Below are 22,907 nucleotides of genomic sequence, written 5' to 3' on the forward strand. Positions count from 1 at the left end.
ACACAACCCTCTCTCTTTTCCTCCATACCCAAATCTCTAAAAACGGGGCTGCAACGGATTTGATACAGATTTGAATTTTTCTGACGTCAGAAAAGGGGTGCTCCGCCTATATGGGCAACTCTCCACCTATCAGGGGAATGAGAGACCGCTCGAAAGCGCTGGAGACGCTGTAGTACATATGCCAGGCCTGTAAGTGGTGCTGTAGTCTGCCACAAATCAGAATCAGCCCTTACAAAAACAGGGCTGGAAAAGAGCAAATAGAGCGAAATGAGGCATGGCTAAAATGCATGATCTGTTTGGTATTTTGAACAAAAACTTCACAGACATGTTTTATAGGTATGGCCCTACAATATATGTTTCAAATATAGCATGATAGGTCCACTTTAAATTCATAACAAAAACCCTGAGCCTTTTGAGTGATTGGCCAAACTTAGTTAAGGTACATTACCAAATGATTGAAGTGCCCCTTTAAAGTAAAGGCTACTTAGAGATTGAAGTTTACCTGATTAGAAACAAACACTTAGCCCATACAGATATCAAGGTGCATTTTATTAGATGAAGATCCAATGATATATAGTCAACATCAGCATCCTCCTTTACAAAATACATTAAAATTGAAACATTTTCAGTAAAAAAGTAGTATCGTACAGCCAATGTGGGGTACCAGAGAGAAAGCATGACATGACCTAAATCATATTCATTCATCATCGTATGGATCATAGATAAAACACAATACATTAACACTATTTACAGTCTGTAACACGGAGGTCGACATGAATGGTAATCCTCGTGGTGAATACACTAAATAGAATATATTCATATATTAGGATTTTTTGTTTACAAAATCATAATGCATTATATATATATATATATATATATATATATATCACAGAGAAAGGCTACCCACAACCTTGGCTTTCAGCTGTACACACCCCCTTGTTTTGCAAAACTTTGACAAAGCAAAATGGGATCTTTTGTTTGGTTAATTTATTGTTGAAGGGTGGATTCTTTGGTTGTGCTGGGTTTAATGTCGCAGCCTCCGACTGCTGAGTTAAACGTATCTGTTTTAGGTTTGGTTGTAACTGGTTAGAGTCCATATACAGGGCAACTTCTAGAGCAATGTTTGCAACAGTGGGAAACTATGTGACGACAGGGCAACTCATTTTATTTTTCTAAACCAGGGTCACATTTAATCTGTCAAAGAAGGACCTGGTAGCTTCAATGGACTGTGGAAAAACAGATAAGATGTTTCATTGCAACACAAAATGTTCTTTTCACAAAAATGTGACGAGGACCGAGCACACAACTGGTCAGATCACTTGTATTACTTCAAGCATGCATTAACGTTGCATTTCCACAAGATGGATTCTCTCATTTGAAAATAACACATTCCCATTTGAGACAATTACACACCCAGCACATTAAGTTGGATCCTTGCCCTGCAATAAAAAAAGTTAGCACAAAGGTACCTGAGCAATGCTTCCCATTAATGTTACTTCAAATATTACCCAGGGGTTATAACTCAGAGGCCCATGATGCATGAGGAATATTGAAACAAAACACATCTAAAACTGGGATAGAAGCTAAGAAGCTGGTGCATTTAGGACGAATAGAATAGTCCATCATATGCATTGCTTCACAATGTTGCCCAGTTGGTTCGTTATTTTGTTTAGTTAGGGCCAGTTAGTGAAGATCAGTGTAACAGCAGTTAAACAGCAGTCATCCCAGACTGAAAGAGAGCCTAAGAGTGAAACCTTTTTATACATATGCATCTACAGTGCACTCCTCTGTGGTCACGTATATACCTCGTAACTTCAGTAACATTAATCCTTTATGTGGTCATTTCTTTTGCAATTTTCCTTGGCCCATGAAACCAGTCATGTATTGGCCATTTGTTTCAGTTATCTGAAATCACACTGTTATTTCCATTAAAGCAGGCATTGAGTCACCAGCAATCACCTTAACTCAATTTATCCTCTGAAAGCAAAAAATGCTCTCAGTTCTCGCAAACCTTTGGAAATCCCGGCCAAAGTTGTTCACCTGAGACACACTTATGTTGTGTTATTCTATCCAGCCAAGTAACAAAGGTGGATGCAACGATGCATCTGGGAACACCAGACATACACGGGAAGGATCAGCAGATCACTTTACACGACTCGTTGTATTAAAGGATGAATCAAACCCAGGGGAGCCGCTTTGCTGCTGAGAGGGAAAATTCCTGTGAGGTATTAGGACAAGCCGGTGGCTGTCTGTCTGTATCTCTTTCACTCGGGCCGTCCTGAGCTGCATCACTGGCATTACATGGAGTGAATCCCGGCCACAAGCTAGAGATCGGCCTGGTGGGCAGCAATCCCTGCACCCGACCCGCCCCACCCCCATGTGCTCGGGCCTCCATGCCAAGCCTCAGCGCCAGGCCTCATCACTGGCCCAGCTGGAACGGCCCCGTACAGCCAGATTTGCTATAATCATCTCAGGTCATCTGATTTAAGCTGGGGACGGAGTGAATGCCCGTCAGCTGGTCAAACAGGGCCAATGAACCCCGCCAGACCAGACTCTTTTTGGCTAAAATATACACTGAGCAACCTGTTAAAGACTCGTTTTAACATAAATGTTAGGCAAGGTGGAATACTTCAAGCAATGAAGAGGTATAGAGGGAGTGTTGCCACCTTTCTTAAAAGCTATCGACTTGTGTTTCATTAAAAACAACAACGGGAAAACATGACATCTTGCTGGCCAACCGCCTAGTCCTGCTAGCTGCGTACAAGCCCGCCTAGTCTGTCTCTCTGTCAAGCTGGGATGTCTGGGACCTTGATGTGTATGTGTGTGTTTCTGTGTGTGTACATCAAGGGGCGTGGTAGGGAGGGATGGGCAGAGTTACAGAGGTTAATGGTAAATCAGCCAAACCAAAGTCACACACTCACCCATCACACACAACCCCCTTCCCTCCCTCCCTCCCATCCATCCCGTCAACCCCCCCCCCCCCCTTTCCTCGGCTGCATTTGTGTCCCGGCTGCTCATCCCTCAGTCCCAGCCGTTGTCCTTGATCATGTGGGCCAGCTCAATGATGAACTTGCCTTCTTTGTACTTCTGACTGCTCTCAAAGGCATGTTCCTGGAGGGTGGGACAGAGGACAGGAGAGACAGCATTTAGTTAAAATGACAGATAGACGCAGAGTAATAACATGTTTATATCTTTGACGGACCGAAGCGTTGTGAAAAAACACAAGAGGTGCATACAAAAACTCTGCTCATGACAGTGCTTACAGCTGTGTATGTTGACTCAGTCAGGGCCTATCACTGCTGCTTGCTCTTTGGGAGCTGGTTATATAACCGTCAGTCACTAAACGCTGCAGAGGGGCCTGCAGGACCAAATCTCTGACCAGACTGTATTGTCATAAGCTAGCAGGAGAGTTTCTCATTGGGAAACAGAAAAAAAAAAAAAAAAGGCCAAAGGGTTAATCCTTGCAATGGCCTACCCAGATGTAGAATCTGCTTTATTTTTGCAGGCTGTAAAATGCATTCCTACTGTTAGGTGTGTTATCCAAAATTCCTCTGGAAAGTGTGAATGGGATTTATAAGAAAGGGAGAACTACACAGAAGATGATCAGTTCCCCTACGTGTTTTTCTATTGAATGAAACAAATCGACTAACACCCTAATCACTATTTCTCATAATGTATTTATTGGTTTTCCTTCATAAAATATGTTGATTGCAAAAATCATGTAAAAAGCAGGATTGCATTAGCCTCGCTGACTCAGCTAGTGAAAAATCCAGTAAGAGAATCCAGTAGCAGTTTATGAAAACGTTGTGACTTAATACCTCCAAAACTATAGACGTTCCTCTCAGCCTCATTTGTGTTTACTTTAAGTTTGGTGCTAATTAGCAAACATTAGCATGCTAAATCGCTAAACTATAACTGCTTAACATCAGTGTAGTTCTTACAAACAGTAAATCCCTGAAAATGAAGGAACATTTTATCACCTCAGCTTGTTCCAGTTCCACCTCACATATCCCCAAATGAGGATATTTCTGGCCCCAGTAACTGACAATGATAGCAGAGAACCTTAGCTCCGTGCTTAAAAAGGTCTTTGTGGTAAATGTTGAGTTTAAATTAGATATGCTTGCTTTTTTTAGTTGACACGTCCTATAAAAAACACTATTTAGGGATATGTGGGGGGATAATTTTGACACAGCTTTTGCTTGAAGCCTTTTTTACAGTCTCTAGAAAGAAGAGTCTTAGAGTGTGCTGATATATATAAATGTTCTTTCAGCGATTCACTGCGTCTTTACTTTGTTTTGTCTTTGGTTATTTTGGTTCAGAGCTGCAGAGGCACGCTATCATATTTCTTGGTTTAGAAGTGCAGTAGGTCAAGCCTCTCAAAAGAACTTTGAGGACTGCGGAAAATCAATGCTGCTGCTGCAAGTGATATTAATGGAAACCCTCCATTAAGTCCTATCTAGTGTCTGTGTGCTTATCGTGTGCATGCATGTGACTTCTGTTTTCTCTGCCTTGTGGGGTCCTGACGGGAATAGAAACTACCCAGAAAAGTATCCACTTTTAAAGCTGGTCCACCAGGTGTTTATACCACTTGCATAAGGAAAATATTTATTTTTAGGTTCGAAGGTTATAGAATCAGGTTTAAGGTTAAACACGTAGCAGTGAACGCTATGGTTAGGTGTGTGTGTGTGTGTGTGTGTGTGTGTGGTGTGTGTGTGGTGTGTGTGTGTGTGTGTGTGTGTGTGTGTGTGTGTGTGTGTGTGTGTTTGTGTGTGTGTGTGTGTGTGTGTGTGTGTGTCACCTCCATGCAGGCAGGGTTCACCAGTGACAGCTGCACATGCTCGTCTCTGTTGATATATGAAGACAGCTAACATGTGTTGATGTTGTTTGGTTCACCCTGTCATCGCACCTAAAATATCACCTGCAGTAAATACATCCTGTGTCTTGCAAGTGGCAACAACTGGGTCTGAAAAGTGAAGACAAAACTGAATAGCCTTATACGTGCATTCTTTCTACTTTCCATCAGGGGGCGACCTCACTGGTTGCAAAAATAAATCAGATTGTATAGAAGTCTACAAGAAAATGACCCAACTTTTCACATTACCTCAGTGAAAATGTTACTAATGACTTAATGGTCTCATTTGCTAGTTTAAAGTATTGTTGAATACATGATGAGGTTCATTTAGTAAATGATTGTCCCACTTACAGTTAATTAGATGACAAAGCAAGGTGTGCTTTAGGGCGTGCTCTTGTTTAGCGTTCAGTTGTACTAGCTCTATCCCCTCCTGTTGATGCTTGTTCAGCAAACTAAAAAAAGTTCAAAGCCGTCGTCCACAAACTAATGATGTCATGGTGACTAACACTAACTCTTAAATACAATCTATTAAATGTTTAAATGCTATATCACAGCTTTACAAAGACTTTGTTAATATCCCTCTAATATTAACTCAAGCCATAGTGAGGCAAACTGTCATTTTGTAAATGTTCGATCAACACTAGATAAATAAAGATTTCTCCTTCGTGTCTCCATCTGTTCTGAGAAATCTATCTCATCATTAATTCAGCCCACAGCTGTACCACGGCATTGAGAAGAGGTCCAAATATAAGAACCGGGCAAATAAAATTAGGTTTCACACTGCGGTACTTTTCCCACAAAGGTTCATGTGAACTTAGTTCATGTGAACTCTTTAGTTCGCATGAACTAAGTACAGATCGCGTTCACACTGGAAAAAGTCCCTGGGGGTGGATTAGGCAAATGAAGCCGCTGACGTCACTTCTTCTTCTTCTGCTTTGGGTTTACTGGCAGGCCGCAAACCACTTCACGGCGTATACTGCCGCCCAAAGTCCCCGGCCGGAAGTCCCCGGAGTTAGGGACTGGCTTCAGTAGAAGCTGCTGGGAGTCCCAGCAGCTTTTACTGAAGCCTTCCGAGTAAATCGCCAGAACGCCGACACCTCCTCATCTCCACCGCTCCCATGTTTTATTTTGTGTTGCCATAAGTTAGTCTCTCTGCGTTTCTGCGCTGGGCTAATGCTAATGCTAATAATGCTAATGCGAGGATAATAAAATGGCGGCTTCACAAAACTTTTTGGGAGTTTTACGGGGCGTGGTTTGCAATCCTTCCAGCCAATCAGAAATATAGCTCTTTTCTCACAAAAGAGCCGCTCGAAAGTCCCTGCTCTCTAGCAGGGACTTTCGAGGGGGTAAAAAGGTTCACATGAACTAATTTTAGTACCGGCTCTTTTGGTGTGAACGCGATAAAAGAGTTCACATGAACTAAGTTCACATGAACCTTTGTGGGAAAAGTACCGCAGTGTGAAAGCGCCTAATAACCACCTTTCAGTTTATCCCCCTCTAACCTGGGGTGCAGTTTGCGGTGAGCTTGTGCATCAAATTAGTCAAGGACACTTACGTATTTCCAGCCCAGGGTGGTCTTGCAGTTCTCACAGTAGATATCTGCTACAGCATGCAGGCCTGTGAGCAGGACCCTCTCCTCTGCAGGGCCACACCCAACGTTCACCCTGAGAGACAGAGATTGGGTTTGTTGAGAGGAAAGTAGAGAGGCAGGAGAGACAAGCAGAGACAAAAGTTACAAATTAATATTGTGCAAGTGGCACAAGTTGCATGTACTGTATGATGTGCTCAGAGTGAGTCACTGCCTCACACCCACCCACACAGCGCATACTGATAGGACGCTAGGCCATGGAGAATAGATTTAAACAGCCTCGTTTTCACACTCAATTCAACAGATAATGACTATAAGGCACAGGCTGGTTCTGTCATCAACACTACATGCATTATTACCTAATTTAAAACACCTGAGCATGTTAGATAACTCGTCTCCAACCCACCTTGTTGACATATCGTCAACATGAAATGCAGCAACAGAGGAATACTCACACTGAGTTGAACAGGTAGGCCCTGCCTTGGCTGCCTTGAAACGACTGCAGAGACGAGACGAGACAAAGATGAGAAGACTGAAACATGATTCGGTCTGATCATACAGTGAAGTAACTCTATAAAATGATAAGAGCACGCTGTTATATATTGCATTAATGCTTTAGTCAAATAAAAGAGAGAGTCTTAGTTTTCTATAAAACACCCACGTGTGATTTGAGACAGGCCTTGAAATAGGAGCTCTTATTTTAAAAACCTATGGAGAAAATCTATTTTCATGTCTACTTTAAAATGGTGCGCAGTCTCCCAGTAACAGTCCATATGCTACTGATCAGATCACAGTTGGCAAATGCATAAGTAACTTTACCACTGCCTTTTTTTCCACAACATTAAAGCTTCTATTGAAGAGAAACAATGAACAGATTTGTGTCGTCCACCTGTGTTACGACCGGCCGAAGGCCTTTGTGCACAGGTGTGCAATGTTTTCATATTCGCATGTGGAAAAGGTGATAGTGCATTCATAATCCAATTTACTAACCAGTTTATAACATAATCCATCCACAGGCAATAGTGTGGCGGCAGCTGACACAGACATGCAGGTGTTCAGCCTGTTGTTTGTTCTCTTAATTCCTCATCCGTTCTCCCTCTTTATTAATCTTCAACGCTTGTCCTTTTAATGACTGTTAATCCTTGTCAATTAAGAAATGTAAGAATAAATGAGAGACAAAAACTATACAGTCAATGCTTGTTTCTAAATTAAAACAACTTCATGTGAGATTGAAAAGTAAAAGCAAAAGAAAAAGTACTTTTTCAATCTGTAATAATTAGCCTCCTGGATGTAAGTACTGCCTTCGTGTTTTCCAGGGAGACAAGTCACCGGAGCAGGGTGCCGGTTACCTTGGAGATGAGCTCGTCGTGGTTGGCCAGGTGAGCTCGGCAGTGGATGCAGCTGTAGGTCCGGTGGCAGCTGGGCAGGTACGCCTGGAAGGTCTTGGAGCGCGTCATTCTGACCATGGGCGGAGTTGGCGGGCGGTGCAAGAAGGGACTGCCAGCCCAGGTCGGCTCACAAGGGAAGCACCGCAACACACAGGTGAGGGCCGTGGTGGGCGTCGGGTTGGGAGGCAAACACCTGAGCACAGGGGGCATAATATAGCGGCTAATGGTTACATGGTTCTGTAACAACTGCTTCCTTAAACTGGTTTGTATAATTGCTGATGGGATTACCACCTGCTCTGTGTGCTCAGAGAATTCTCCAGCCTGCTCGCATCTTTGAAACTCTTAAAGCCTCAAGGAAGTATAATGTAATGAGACGTCATGCATTATTAGCCTGGTAACAGTCACTTAAATTCACATTTAGGTTACCTGTGAAAACACGGAAGTACTACTTTACAGAGGTGGGACCAAGTCATTGTTTTGCAAGTCCGAGTCAAGTCTCAAGTCTTTGCGCTCAAGTCCGAGTCAAGTCTCAAGTCTTTGCGCTCAAGTCCAGTCCTAAGTCAGGATGGGCAAGTTCAAGTCAAGTCCAAGTCCTAAACTTTCACAACACGAGTCTTAAACAAGTCATTATGTGCTTTTCACCAAATGTAATGACATCGATCAACAGAATAATTCTTAATAATCAATAGTCTTTATTAGTCATAATAATTTAATAATCCATTTTCTATCTGTTGGTAAAGTAACATGTTTTTTTTTCTAATTTAAGAGGGATCAGTAAGGTAAGGGTACCGTGACGGTTTGATTCAGAAGGAGTTTAATGTATAAGATCCCTGATGTTAAGGTGACCAGAATGTTTATTTCCACTGTGTACAACATGTTGTAAGGGACCCACAATCTATCTTTATGCAAGGGATAATGTGCAGTGCGGCTATGGGGAAAAGAACACCTGAATCTAGATCCCTCTGCAGGTGGTACTTTAACTATATTTTGATGCTAATACTTTTCTACTTTTACTTGTAACATTTTGAATGCAGGACTTTTTATTGAAGGAAAATGTATATGAAAGAAGAAATACGTCCCATAATCACTTACAAAGTAAATGTATTCATGTTCAACATAAGAACAATGACTGAACATAACAGCATAACAGTACAGAACTGTGTTAGCGTGTTAGACAAAACGTGTGTGTGCTTGAGTGTGTGTGTGTGTGTGTGTGTGTGTGTGTGTGTGTGTGTGTGTGTGTGTGTGTGTTAGGGCTGTGCAATTAATCATATTTTAATCGCAATTACGATTTTGGCCTGCCACAATTACGAAAACAACATAATCGAAAAAAACGATTATTTTGCTTTGCTAGGTTGTGACAGTGCACTGCAACATATTTGATCTAATTCATTTGTTAGTAATGTATCATTTATTTAATAGTTTGTATTGGTTTTCAGTTGAATTATACTTTCTAGTGTGTGTGTGTGTGTGTGTGTGTGTGTGTGTGTGTGTGTGTGTGTGTGTGTGTGTGTGTGTGTGTGTGTGTGTGTGTGTGTGTGTGTGTGTGTGTGTGTGTGTGTGTGTGTGTGTGTGTGTGTCTGAGAGAGAGTGACCAGAGCTATATTCAGAGCTCTGCTGCCTTGGCTACACTATTTCATCGTTGCTGTTGTATGATTGGTGTTTAGCTACGGTATTTAGCGTCTACAGCACCTCCGCTTTTAGGGTTGACGTTGACCCAAACTTCGCCCGGAGGTCCCCCGGTGTTGTTGCGGGAGCTGCTGCACTAGCTAACACTCCACTAGCTAACGCTACATTAGCAAAACAAACGCTAATTTATTTTGCAAAAGGTGCAGCGGGCTTCAAACACGTTCCCCTCCACTGGTTTCAACCAAGCACTAAATTAGATGTTTTCCAACCAAATACGGTTGAACTTACACTTCCCCATATTCATTTGTAAGTAGATTCGAAGATTGGCTACATGAGCTGAAGCTTGTTTGCTAGGTTACTAGCTGGGTGTTCTCCAATAAGGGGCAAGGGGAAACAAAGTTAGTGATTACTGGTTCCATGTTGATTTAATTCAATACAAATTGTTGGGGGGAACTGAAAGGCTATTACCGTACTGGTTACTTTGCAGCCCGGACATTTCCCCAAAACACATTTAGACGCTATCGCAACACAGAAGTACCTTTCAAATCCGATAATTTTTAAGACCTTCTAAATCATATTTAAGACCTTTTTTAAGGCCTTAAATTCAGATTATCACATTTAAGGCTTTTTAAGACTTGTTAAGACCCCGCGGGAACCCTGATTGTAACTTTTTTAATTGTCTGAACTTCTCCCACCTCTGACAATAAATCCTGAGTGGTTACCAAAAAAAATCCTGCACTCAGCTTTGCTTTCTCCAATATCACTGAAAAGCAGCCAGATGCTGCTTATTTTTCCGGTTTTCGCTCATTTCTTGACTTTTTCCAACGCGCTTGCATTTAAATCCAGCTCCGCGTCTCCCCCGTCGCTCTGTGCAGCTGGCCTGTACCACTACACATGCTGTGCCCCCCACCCTTCTTTCACATAATGGTATGATCCTAGTGTGTCCTCGCATATGATTGGCCGCATGGTGGCCCAGCTAAATAAAGACCCGCCCCTGCCTGCAAGGATTCTCAGCAAGAGTAGGAGCGGCTGAAGATTCTGCTTTCCCCGACGGGAGTCTGCTCTTCTAACGGCAGCTCGCGATCGGCGTGTTGGAGACCTCTGAATTAAAGTATCAAGTCACCTCAAGTCAGAAGGCTCAAGTCCAAGTCAAGTCCCGAGTCATTGGTGTTCAAGTCCAAGTCGAGTCGCAAGTGTTTTGTGATGTTGTCGAGTCTCAAGTCATCAAATTTGTGACTCGAGTCTGACTCGAGTCCAAGTCATGTGACTCGAGTCCACACCTCTGCTACTTTAACAGATGAGATTTAAACATTGTACAGGTGCAAGCTTCCACCGCACAGGTACTTCTGCCAAGAGGCAAAAGTTAATTGTACATGACTCAGAGGAGAGAAAAAGCAAAGCCCGTGGCGAGCTGTCTATTGGAAAAATTCATGATAAACTACAACTTGGGGATAGTTTAACTTTAACCAGAGAATTGCAGACAGAGAGTAACAGGCTGCAGCCAATCAGTAAACAGAGTCTTCAGACTTTGTGACATAATGAACTATGTCACAAGGGTCTTCCTGCCTAAAATGACAGTGTGTGTGTGTGTGTGTGTGTGTGTGTGTGTGTGTGTGTGTGTGTGTGTGTGTGTGTGTGTGTATGTGTGTGTGTGTGTGTGTGTGTGTGTGTGTGTGTGTGTGTGTGTGTGTGTGTGTGTGTGTGTGTGTGTGTGTGTGTGTGTGTGTGTGTGTGTGTGTGTGTGTGTGTGTGTGTGTGAAGACCCCGGGAAGAATAGCCAGCCAATGCTCATGCTAGTGCTAATGGGGTTCCAAATAAAGAACAAGAACAACTTGATTGTTATTGCATAAAATGGTATATTGAAAATAATAATCAGTGGCATCCATTCACCCGTGCTCAAACCATTTTACATTAACCAGTTCAATGCAGGACACACAGACAGCAAAGCTAGCTCTCATTATGTGTTTAAGTCTATGAGGCTGTAAAGATAATCTGCTTAGTGTAGCACAACTGTGAGGATCGTGCTCTGCTCACTCCATGATATCCAAATAGACCGAGCCCTTAAAATACTCCTGCTGGTGTGCCCTGGTGACTGAGAAGATTAGTGAGCCGGCCTGGGAACTCGTCCCACAGGCTCAGAGGACGGGAGAGTGTTTTGACTAACTGTGCATGAGATAGGTTAGGAGCCTGTGCTCTCTACCTTGAGCTGCAGATACAATCTTTGTGTTTTTATTGCTTAATGCAACTTTAATTGAGAGTTCAGCCCTGTAGCTCTGGTGCTAAACACAAACCATCAATCGCTAGATTTAATCTGGTTTTATTCCCCAGTGCTACTTCTCATAAAGCTGTTGAAGAGCCTCACTAAAACATTGTATTCTCCTTTTTATTGTCTACCTGCATATTTTCAAATACTATTCTTTCTCCTTTGAATTGTCAATTTACAAAACAACATTTTCTAACTAAGGGCTGTGACTCTATACAATGATGTTATAACTTGTTGTTTCACATATCCCCTTCACAACACATCGTCCCATTCTGTCTCCTCTCCTTCCTGTCTGTCTTTACTGAACCATCTGGAAAAACTAATAAAAAACTGAATGGAAGCAGGAGGCCTCTGTGAGTTCAGTTCTCTTCAGAGAGAGAGAGAGAGAGAGAGAGAGACGAGAGAGTAGAGCGAGACAGCGAGAGAGAGAGAGAGAGAGAGAGAGAGAGAGAGAGAGAGAGAGATGAGGAGAGAGAGAGAGGAGAGAGAGAGAGAGAGAGAGAGAGAGAGGCCTCTTCACTTCACTTCTCTGCAATATGATTGTTTTTAGAGTCAGAGGCTGATAGAGGCTTCAGTGCCTTTGGGAAGGAGCGTGGATATAAGAAATAAGGCAGTCAGACATTGCCTTGTTTTCCCTTCTCTGACTTGGTGCCAGCCGCGTGGGATTGGGGCACAAGACACACTCAGTAACAGTCGTCTGAGTTGAAACCCCCTGACCACACACACACACACCACACACACACACACACACACACACACACACACACACACACACACACACACACACACACACACAGACACACAGACCCAAAGCCTGTTTTATCCTCTCGGTTATTTCAGGGCTGGGGACAAGGAAAAGTTTATGTTGGATCCAGTCCTCTGAGATCTGATCGAAATATTTAGAACTGTGTTACCTAATTGACAATTTATTACATAATTAAAGATGTTGAAGATTTTTATATTTGGCTGCTGTATAACTTAGAGCTGAATTCATACTTAAGCAAAAATGACAACAGTCTGTTCTATTTTTATCATAACATTTAATTATTTTATAATAGTAAACTGAGTATGAGAATTAGACTGTTGCAGTTGATTAGCAAACAAGCTATTTGAATTGCAATTAATCAAGAAAAAATCAAAATCTACACATAGCCTGCTGATTATAGCTCGGTTATAAGTATCAGGTATTGCAGGTAAAATCAAACTGTAACTTCAAATGTAATTACATAAAATTCAAGCTTCTTCTTCTTCCAAGCCTCTAGCTCCCGCTGCATTTGCTACAAGTCACTCAGGATAACCCTATCAGTCTATAATATATAGACATGTCATTCACAACTGACAGGAGAAATGTTTACTTTAAATATCTTCCAAAGAAAAGCTCTCTGGGAAGCTGTTCACTTTTAGCGTCTTGACAGTGCATCATGACGCACAGACATTGAACAGTAGTGCTGGATTATAGTATTGCATGTGATATAGATGTCATATAATCCATGTGGAGTTCTCTCTGTGTAATATCTGCAGTCACTGGAGAATCAGAGTGCATGTCAGTGGCTTTGAATACTTCCAGATACACATTATTCAAGTGATTACAATACATTGTCATCATATGCTGTCTGATGAAAAATATTGACAGTCAACTAATTGTTGTTTTTCATTTTTTAAGCTATAACGGCCATCAATACATTCTCCGTTATCATTAATACCTCATTCACACCAACGCAACTCCGGTTCAAGCTCCGTGCTAGAGCTTTTAAGGTTCAGAACCAGTTATTCGGTTTAGCTCTGGCTCTTTTCACACCGCCCAGAGTCCGACTGGTAATGCGTCGTTGCGTCATCGTTTGCGTCATGACGTAACCGTTTGCGTGCCTGCTTCATAAAGCCAAACCGCGCGGATGAAATCAGTTGCATTCATTTCTTATGGCTCTATCTGCAGCTTTTCCGTGGTCATTTCTGTGGTTTAGTTATATTCTTATAAAAAAGTGTACTCGTGTCAATAAAGGTTTTTTTAAAACACAACTTCCGAGGTCGGTCTTATTTCTTAAGGTGGACTGAACCATGAGTGTGGAGTAATGTTGTATCTTTCATTTAAATGAACTGTAACCTTCACCCAGGTATGTAACAGCTGTTGAGAGGTGGTCAACGTGAATGCTCAGGTTCCACCTTAACACGCAGACACGTTTGTTTGATTGATTGATTGATTGATTGATTGATTGATTGATTGAAAAGTTTATTAACAGCTTGTATATTGGGTACAGTACAGTACAGCTCAAAACATACAATTGTTAAGGGGATGCAGACCAGAGAAAGACTTTCGTCTTGTTTACATCAGGGTCCCCCATTTCCAATTCATCATATCATTTAAGACATATAAGACATATTTGACATACAGATGGCTTATTTACAATTTACATACAGGTGGTTTTTTACATACAGATTGCTTATTTACAATTTTCATTTTAGATTTCGTTCTAATACATCCTAACCGGACATTTAAGACATACCAAGTCTACAGATATACAGTTAGTAACAGAGTCTAAAACGCGAGTATATACATAGATGGGGGGGGGGGGGGGGGGGGGGGGAAGCTGTCCATTGTACGACAGGTTGAGATTTGTACCATTACCGGGGCCAGTTTTGCAATGCTCTCCCCCGAAGGTGCTCTTTAAGAGAGGTTTTGAAGGTAAGTATAGTTTTACTTTCCTTTACAGTTGTGGGAAGAGCGTTCCACCTTGATGTGGCATAATTGCGAAACGTGTATTCCCCCTTTTTTGTGCCAAATCTGGGTTTCACATGATTTGTGGAGCTCCCTCTGGTGTTATGATCATGGTATTCCTTGACCTTTGGGAAGAATTTTGACATGTACATGGGTACCATAGAGGTGTAGTGGATCTTGTAGACCAGGCCCATTGCATTACTCTGTCGTCTACTCTAAGCCATCCTAGGTTGTCAAAGTGGGCAGAGGTGAGGTGGGTTCTAGATGAAAGGTCAAGCAGTAGTCTGACCAGTTTATTTTGCGATGTTTGAATTTTTATTTTTAGCGCCTTGGAGGTGCTATGGTACCATGACGTGCAAGCATAGTCATAGTACCCTTGAATGAGTGCTCCTGCCAGAGTTTTCAGGGTGTTTTTGTTTACCAGAGAGGAGATCCGGTATAGGAATCTAGTTCTTTGATTGACTTTTTTTATTACATTGGATGCCATTTTGTCACAGGAGAGGTTTGCCTCAAGAATAGATCCTAGGTATGTAATTTCCTTCTTACTTGTGACAATAATGTCACCCACTCAGGGGCGGATCTACCGGGGTGGCATGGGGTGGCAACTGCCACCCTAAACAATAGCCTTGCCACCCCAGCTGCCACCCCAGTTGGCATCTTTGTTTTGAAAGAAAAGTTGTGGCTCATCGGACATTTATGAGAGAAAGTCTCTAATGTCCGAGTGCAAGTGAATGCAGCACAAGATGCACGTCATGTAACCCCTCCCCGGGTCCTGGCACGAGAGTGGAAATATGATTGGTGGCGAATTCACTTGAACCGGGGGACGGCGCAAAACGAGAAGCATTCGGACCCAAGCACTGAAGGAATGAGGTAGTTGCGGTCTACAATGACAGAGAAGAGACTGTCAGTTTGGCTGTACTCAGCATTGAATCAAAACGCACTACAGCTGTTGATCTTAATAAGTTTGTGAGGCGTTTTGCTGAACAAAATAGTAATCGCCGCATTCAGCTGTAATAGACATGCCAACTTGATGCTCTGCTCACGGATGACTCGATGAGAATAACAAACTGTTAAGATGATGACCTTGTATGCGTGTATATATGTTTTACTTTGAGGGGGTCTGCCCCCAAAAAACAGTTTTAAGTCCTGAGAAAGTAAAATAAGACGGTGTGTAAAACTACACTGCCCAGCCAACAGAAAGTAACCACTTTGATTTAACTAGGCCAGTAGGTAAGGACCTTCCACTGGATCATAACTGCAGCGATGTTTTAGCTGAATACACGTTTTTTAACCCTAACTGATGCAGTTAGTCACTTCTTTAATATTTGTTCTTTCTGATGTAAAGTCAAGGTTGTAACTGTATATCAATAATGATATAATTACTTGTTTTCAAATTTGAAGGAGGGTGAGCAAGCATCTTGATGAACATTCATCATTAACTCCTCCAAAAAATATAGTTTATTCAATAATAAATGAATATGTGAATCATAACAGTTCTTCACTATATCTGTAAAGCGTCTTTGAGCACCTGTAAAAACGCTAACAAATTCAATCTATTATTATTATTATTATTATTTATTAACAGTGATTGACAGCTGATAGGAATAATATGATTGTTAATAGTATCATATTCATTCAGACAAACATCGATGAGACAGTTAATTAATGTACTTATTGCAGCAGTCTTCATAGATTTGGTACCCCTGCTGGTCTAAGAGTGAGATAAACTCATTCAGTTATTGTTCAGTTAAAATTCATTAAATTACGTCTGCCACCTAATATGTAAGGCTTTACTGATGTGCCACAATAATATCACCTATGTGATTGAGTTAAAATATTAATATTGTGGCTTTCCAATTTAACATTGATTGTAGGGGTGTAACGGTTCACAAACATTTCGGTTCGGTACGTAGGCCTACCTCGGTTTTTAGGTCACGGTTCGGTTCGTTACGTTTTCGGTACAGCAGAAAAAATTATCACAAAACATTAAATATTTTTTTTTATTATTATTAAACTGACTAATGTATTCAAATAAATACAAAATATAGTAAAATAAACATTAAGGTGCAGCATTTCGATGAACTGAAATAATCTGTATTTGAACTGTACTGTACCTAAGCAGCCGGCTTGACATTAGGACTTGCTTGTCATTGTATTTTCATGTTGTTTAAAGAAAGATGAACTTGTCCACATTGCTTGCTGAAATGGCAGATCTGCTGGCACTAACAATGCCTCCTGCTGTGGAGAACACCCTCTCTAGGGACAGAGGTAGCACAGCCAGGTAGCGCTTTGCTAACATGGCAACATAAGGATACTTGGCGTTTGTAATAGCTTTGGCTCGGTCTGAACTCTCTGCGAGTGGTGGAGGCTTACATGCTAGTGGGAGTTGGGTTTGCACTTCAGTCTTTTTTCTTTTGGTGTACCGAACCGAAGGGCCCGTACCGAATAATTTCAGTACCGTTACACCCCTAATTGATTGATATGATTGCGATTTAAATCAGCATATACTTCTGTCAGGGGATGCCACCCCTCAAAATCTCCTGCCACCCTCTTGCCACCCCATGAATATTTGTCTAGATCCGCCCCTGCACCCACTGCAACTGAGAAGTCGTCGGATTTGCTGAGATTATGTTTCGAACCGAAGAGAATGGACTCTGTTTTACCCAGGTGTAATGATAATTTACTATCGGCGAGCCAGGTGCAGATTCTGCCGAGCTCGGAGCTGAGGGTTTTTTCAACTTACAATCTGCTCCTGTCAGAGACCAGCAGGGCTGAGTCGTCCGCGAACAGGAACAAGTTGCAGTCACATGCTGATGACATGTCATTTGCATAAATTAGGAACAGTAACGGACCTAATATGCTTCCTTGTGGAACACCACAGCTCACCGGGAGGGGGGGGGACAGAGTACCGTTTACCTCCACCATCTGTTCTCTCCCCTCCAGGTAGGACCGCATCCAGCTCACCGATAGTTTATCAAAACCAATTGCTTTTAGCTTGTCAATCAGAATGGGGTGATTGACAGTGTCGAAAGCCTTTTGTAGGTCCAGCATCACCATGCCGCAGTACTTGCCCTCGTCCACCTCTTGTTTGATGTGGTCGCTCAAATAAAGAAGGCATGTGTCAGTGGAGTGGGATGTTTTAAAGCCAAATTGAAATTCATAGATTAGTTTATTTTCCGCGAGGTACTTTTCGACCTGTTCATATACTATTTTTTCCATGACTTTCGAGATGGAGGTAAGTATAGAAACAGGGCGGTAGTTGGCTGGGTCCAATTTGCTGCCCTTTTTGTGCAGGGGGGTTACTATTGCAATTTTGAAGTCTTTGGGTACTTTTCCCTGTTTTATGGAGAGGTTAATTATGTGAGCTATGACTGGTGAGATGGCGGTTGCTGTGTCTCTGAGGAATTTGGAGGGGATATTGTCGTGGCCAGTGGCCTTGTTAGGTTGGAGGGCGCTCAGTTTAATGAGTACCTCTGCTGTTGTTACCCTTGCTAGACTGAAATCATCTTTGCGTACCCCTAGGTTTTTGTAGTAGGTCATGATGTGATCTACTCCAAAAAGCCCTGAGTGGGAGGGTAATTTATTTACAAGAGTTGTGGCTATGTTTGTGAAAAAAAATGTTCAAGTACTTGGCCACATCCAGTTTGTCTGTGATGAGCCTGTTATCTGTCTTTATGTTTAAGTTCGAAAATCTCGTTTTGAGTTTTTTACTGCAGCCAAGCTGGTTATTGAGTAATTTCCAAAGTTCACAGGGTTTATTTTTGTTTTCCTCAGTTTTGACATTGATGAAATTCTTTTTGGCAGTTTTGATCATGGAGCTTACGTCATTTCTTAGTCTGTTTCTTTCAATTTTGAGTTCAGTCACGTGGGCCTGGAGTTCACTGCTCGTGCTTTTGGAAAGCATTGACTGACTTTTATGAAACTCAGAGCATTTTTTGTCTCTGGTTTTCATGGCGGTCAGTATGCCGGAGTGCATCCACGGCTCAGCGCGATTTTTTACCCTGGTTGTTCTTAGGAGGGCCAAATCATTGAGTATTGCAGTGAATTTGTTTTTGAAACCAAGCCATGTTTCTTCAACTTGTGTACCACTGAGCTCATCTGACCAGTCCAGGCTCTCCAGTTCTAGGTTAAAGGCCTCGCTAGAGTCGTTTTTGAGGTCTCTAGATATGACTGTTTTGTGACAGCCGGCCCTTTGTTTTAGCTTTTTGCTGGTACAGAATATCATATAATGATCACTTAAACCGCATGCTATAACCCCTTTACTGGAGATCCTGGACTTGTCAGAGGTCAGAATGAGATCAATGGTAGTTTGTGTTGTTTCACATACCCGGGTGGGTTGGGTGATTAGCTGGCTGAAGCCGTGCAGATCACAAATCCTACTGAAGGACTTGAAGACGGACGTGTCTTTACGTTGCATATCCGTGTTCCAGTCTCCAATAATAATTGTCTCTACATCCCCCACATCAGCCAAACGTTGCTTCACCATGAGCAGAAACCTTTACAGTCTATGGCAGAAACACTGAAACTCTTGTTAAGTTTCTCCATCGTTGTGTACAAACTGGATAAAACGCGGGCTTTTTGTTGTTGTTCAGGAGTTGATCTGTCTCTGCCCCCGCCTCGACGTAAGCGTGACGTGTGGTGCTTTTGCTCTGGCCGGACAATTTTTTGGTGCTTGAAACAAACCGGATTCTGGAGCTAAGAGGCTGTTCCGCTGCGGTGTGAAGAGGAAAACCCGGTGCTTTTCAAGCTCCAGCTCCGAACCGGCCCTGAAACACCGTTGGTGTGAATGAGGTATAAGTGAATATGTTTGGGGTTTCGCTGTTGGTCAGACAAAACAAGATATTTTAGGATTCAACTTGGACTCTGTGAACTCGTGACAAGCATTTATTCCATATTTTCTGACATTTAAACAGAAATACCCAATTAACCAAGAGAATAATTGCAGATGAACTGATAATGAAAATAATATCAAATTGCAGCCCTAAAAATGTTCTGGCTTTGATTTGACATGGATTAAATCGACTGATTTGGCAATGCTTTATTCTTATATATAGCCTGAAGTCCTGAGTCGTTCCATAAGGAATTATTATGACAGCTGCTCAATGCGGCTATTTGACATTTTAACACAATTAGTTTCCAAGAACAGGACAACACTCATCTTGGTGGGTGGACATGCTTGAAACTCATTCTGCAAAAGGTAAAATTGTTTGTGGGAACAAAGATGATGACGCACTGTAAAATGGTGATGGATAATCATAGTGCTTCTCACTTTTAAAAAAAGCTACATTGATAGAATAACAAATTGCATAAATGATCAGATGACTAGAAGATCTGGTGGCTGTGATTCAGAGGGGCGCCAGCAGCAGGAAGTTTTAGTCCGACTGACGTCTGCATAGCTTCAGTGTGTCTTTAATGTTTGTCCATCTTGTGTCTGTTTAGTTCTTAGTCTGCCTGTGTCGTCTTTCCGTCTGTCCCCATTTCTCTCAGCCTGTTTGTGTATTTGTTTTCCCTGCTGTCACTCTTGTCTATTCATCAGTTCTGCCGCGAGTCGCTTGAGGTCACAGCGCTGTCCATTCTGGTCATTTCTGGGTGTCATCACAAAGGGCTACATGCCATGAGTTTCAACAGCCAAAAGGGCCCTTGTATCCCAACAAAAAAACCTTTGTTATGTAACGCACTGATGCTGCCGCTGCTGATGCTGCTTCTGACAATGATCGAGGGCAGGAGGAAGAGATTCAAAGTGGGAGGGGAAGATGAGAGTCAGACAGGGACAGAGAGGGAGTTAAATTGAACACAGAAAGAGAAAGGGAAGAAACAGTGTGTGTCCCTTTCAGCGGTGGATGAGCTGAGTGTGTCCACCACTGCCCACATGCTGCACCGACATGATTTCTGTACTTCATGTATTTTCATGCTGCTCTGAGAGAGACAGCATACAGCAGCATGACATCACTGAGTAAAGGAGGAGAGAACTGGGCTCTACCCCCCCGAACATATCAAATGTCACTGATGGAGAGATGTTTCTGCATCCCAGGTGTGTGTGTCTGGTTACTGTTGCGATGTTTGATCTGAACTCACTACCAATATCCTTCTGTCTGTCTCTACTCTGTCCTCTGTGGAGAATGATGCAGCTTGTTTTCAGGTGCTTTATAAACTCTTACTTACACATTCTTAAAATGCTCATTATCTAGCTTGTTCGTACATCTCTGTTGCATTTCAATCTGGCCATCAGATGATAAACAGTGAAAGTGTCATAAAAATTGACCAAAAAAACAGTGGCTGACCTGTGAAACCCTCGGCACACAAATACATTATAGATAACTTTTGTTTGTGTAGTCCTATGTGCAAAGGATCACCTTTCAGAGGCCTGCAACACGCTGACCCCCAACATCGATCCCTGTGTATCGACTCCTCACATGATCAATAACTATCTGCATTCACACTCTGTAATGAAAATAGATCAGTGCAAAGGTTGTGACTAAACTGTCTCACATGGACTTTATTTAGTAAATGCTTTGGGAGGAGGAGGGGGTGCAGCATTTCCAACTCCTCTCTGCATGGCCTTACTTGAAAGGTCTGTCATTGACTTGTTGGGAAGGGTAGATGTCACGTGGACAAACACATCAATAAATACACAAAAACATGAAGGCTTAAGGTTTACAGTGTGATTATTGAATCAGGTCACAAGCAGTGGCGCACTTCATCTGGGCACAACTTCGGCCACCACACGCAGCACAGATGGCGGGGATGCCTCAGCTCAGCAATTCTCAACACACACACACCACACCACACACGCAACTGACGCAACACACACTCTAAAAAGCTTTAACATCTGTAATGACTTTGCCATATCGATGAGAACAATGTGATTGTCGTCAGAGCTTATCATCACAATGTGCGTATACATGGTCCCCCGTATTGATCACCCCTGACGTGCACTATCACGACCAACCGCGCACACGAGGGGGATGGCGCATACGTGCTGGACTGCCACCACACAAACACCATGCGTCCTAATAATAACAACATGTAGGCTAGACACTTTAGATCCACTGCAGTTTATAACTCTGTATCCAATCTTCGAGGAAAGGACAAGTCCTGGCATGATAAATACATTTCAATGTCATGTCATGTCATGTTGTTCTTGGCAGGACATAATCTACAAGCAATACACTTGTTTTTTATTGTAATATCACTGCACTTGTGCCTGAATGTTAAAGTTGCCTCGGTTAAAAAGTACTGTAAGGGCTGTCCATCACTAATCGACGCTGGAATAAGCTTCTTACAGCGATAGGAAAACAGTGCGTAACAACAAATGCACCACAGTGAAAAATAACGCAGAGGAAATCATTTTACCTTTGAAGGGAAGAAAACACGGATCTCCACGTAGCTTAGAAGATGTCGCACCTCCTCGTTTTTTCTCGTGGCACTGCCAATCCTAAACCCCCTTTCGCATTCCTTCCTAGGCAAATTTCCTCTTCTCTCTCCGGCCCTGACAAGTCCTGCAGAGACGCAATGTTTTGACGCGCAATGATGCCCAGCAGAGTTTAGAAGAGCAGAGGTAAAGAGTGCTGAAGCAACCAGCCGGAGCGAGAGGGTTCCCTCCAACTCACTTCCGTGTTCGTATAGAAACCGTTACACAGTCAGGACTGTTATTTCTCTCCGGTTTCTGTCCATTGTCTCATTGTTTTGTTTCATTTAGTCGTTTAGCAGTGTAACCCGTGTCTTCTGTTACATATACTGTCACACATTTGAGTGTTAGATGATGTAGGTATGCTTTTGTCATTGTGTTTTTTGTGTGTAAAGACTAGTGTTTTGATGGTGAGCTCAAATGTATCTGTTTTTGTTGTTTTACATTTCGACCATCAAAACAAAGCTTTTTCATTCCAAAAAAATGGTGTTCAAGGTACAAAAGCTTAAATGTATGTAGATATAACATTATGCATACAAAAATACACATCATTTTAAGCAATCAAGAGAAAAACAATAGCTACACCACAAAGAACTATAAATAATAATGATGAGGATAATAATTGGAAACATTTTATATATTTGGTGACAGACACCACTGTGTAGGCCTACATTTGATTTCTTATTTCAAATTTAAGAGTCTTTCATTTCAAGTAACACAACTTAAACGTCAGATTGAATTAAAAAAAAAAAGGTTATTAACAGTAGTACTTAAACATTAATAACACATTCAAAGTAATTGAAGGTATTTGTTACTTTCACTGTTTACTACTGCTGCATAATACAAAATAGACTAAATATGAATGGTATTTTCCTGTATGTATTTGTTTGATACATTTTGTGCAATAGTTTCAGATGTATTTCTCCTGTTTTGTCACTGATGCAGAATCACAATAAACCATGGCAAAGATATTTTAAAGCTCTGAAGGACGTGCACCATCTTGGTGGCCAGGTTGGCAATCTTTGGCAAAGAGGACACGGGCCGTTTCCTCGATGAATGACATCTG

General features: G+C 42.0%; 1 protein-coding gene across 6 annotated transcripts; it reads right to left on the reverse strand.

Moving 5' to 3' along the window:
* Positions 1-530: 530 nt before the first annotated feature.
* On the reverse strand, positions 531-21,980 carry LOC117557394 (protein yippee-like 2). 6 transcript variants are annotated; one of them, XM_034233227.1, is made up of 6 exons: positions 21,787-21,980; positions 7,790-8,021; positions 7,431-7,572; positions 6,896-6,939; positions 6,408-6,516; positions 531-3,111 (listed from the first exon to the last, which is right to left on the reverse strand). In XM_034233227.1, exons 3-6 carry the CDS (start codon positions 7,485-7,487, stop codon positions 3,022-3,024), a joined length of 300 nt encoding a protein of 99 aa, XP_034089118.1. In that variant the 5' UTR covers positions 7,488-7,572; positions 7,790-8,021; positions 21,787-21,980; the 3' UTR covers positions 531-3,021. The 6 variants fall into 6 exon arrangements, with proteins under 6 accessions (XP_034089118.1, XP_034089114.1, XP_034089117.1 ...); XM_034233224.1 differs by lacking the exon at positions 7,431-7,572 and adding an exon at positions 4,799-4,844 and having other exon boundaries at positions 2,989-3,111; XM_034233223.1 differs by lacking the exon at positions 7,431-7,572.
* Between the last annotated feature and the right edge of the window lie 927 nt (positions 21,981-22,907).

This window comes from Gymnodraco acuticeps, unplaced genomic scaffold (assembly GCF_902827175.1).
Source record: "Gymnodraco acuticeps unplaced genomic scaffold, fGymAcu1.1, whole genome shotgun sequence".
Lineage (NCBI taxonomy): Eukaryota > Metazoa > Chordata > Actinopteri > Perciformes > Bathydraconidae > Gymnodraco > Gymnodraco acuticeps.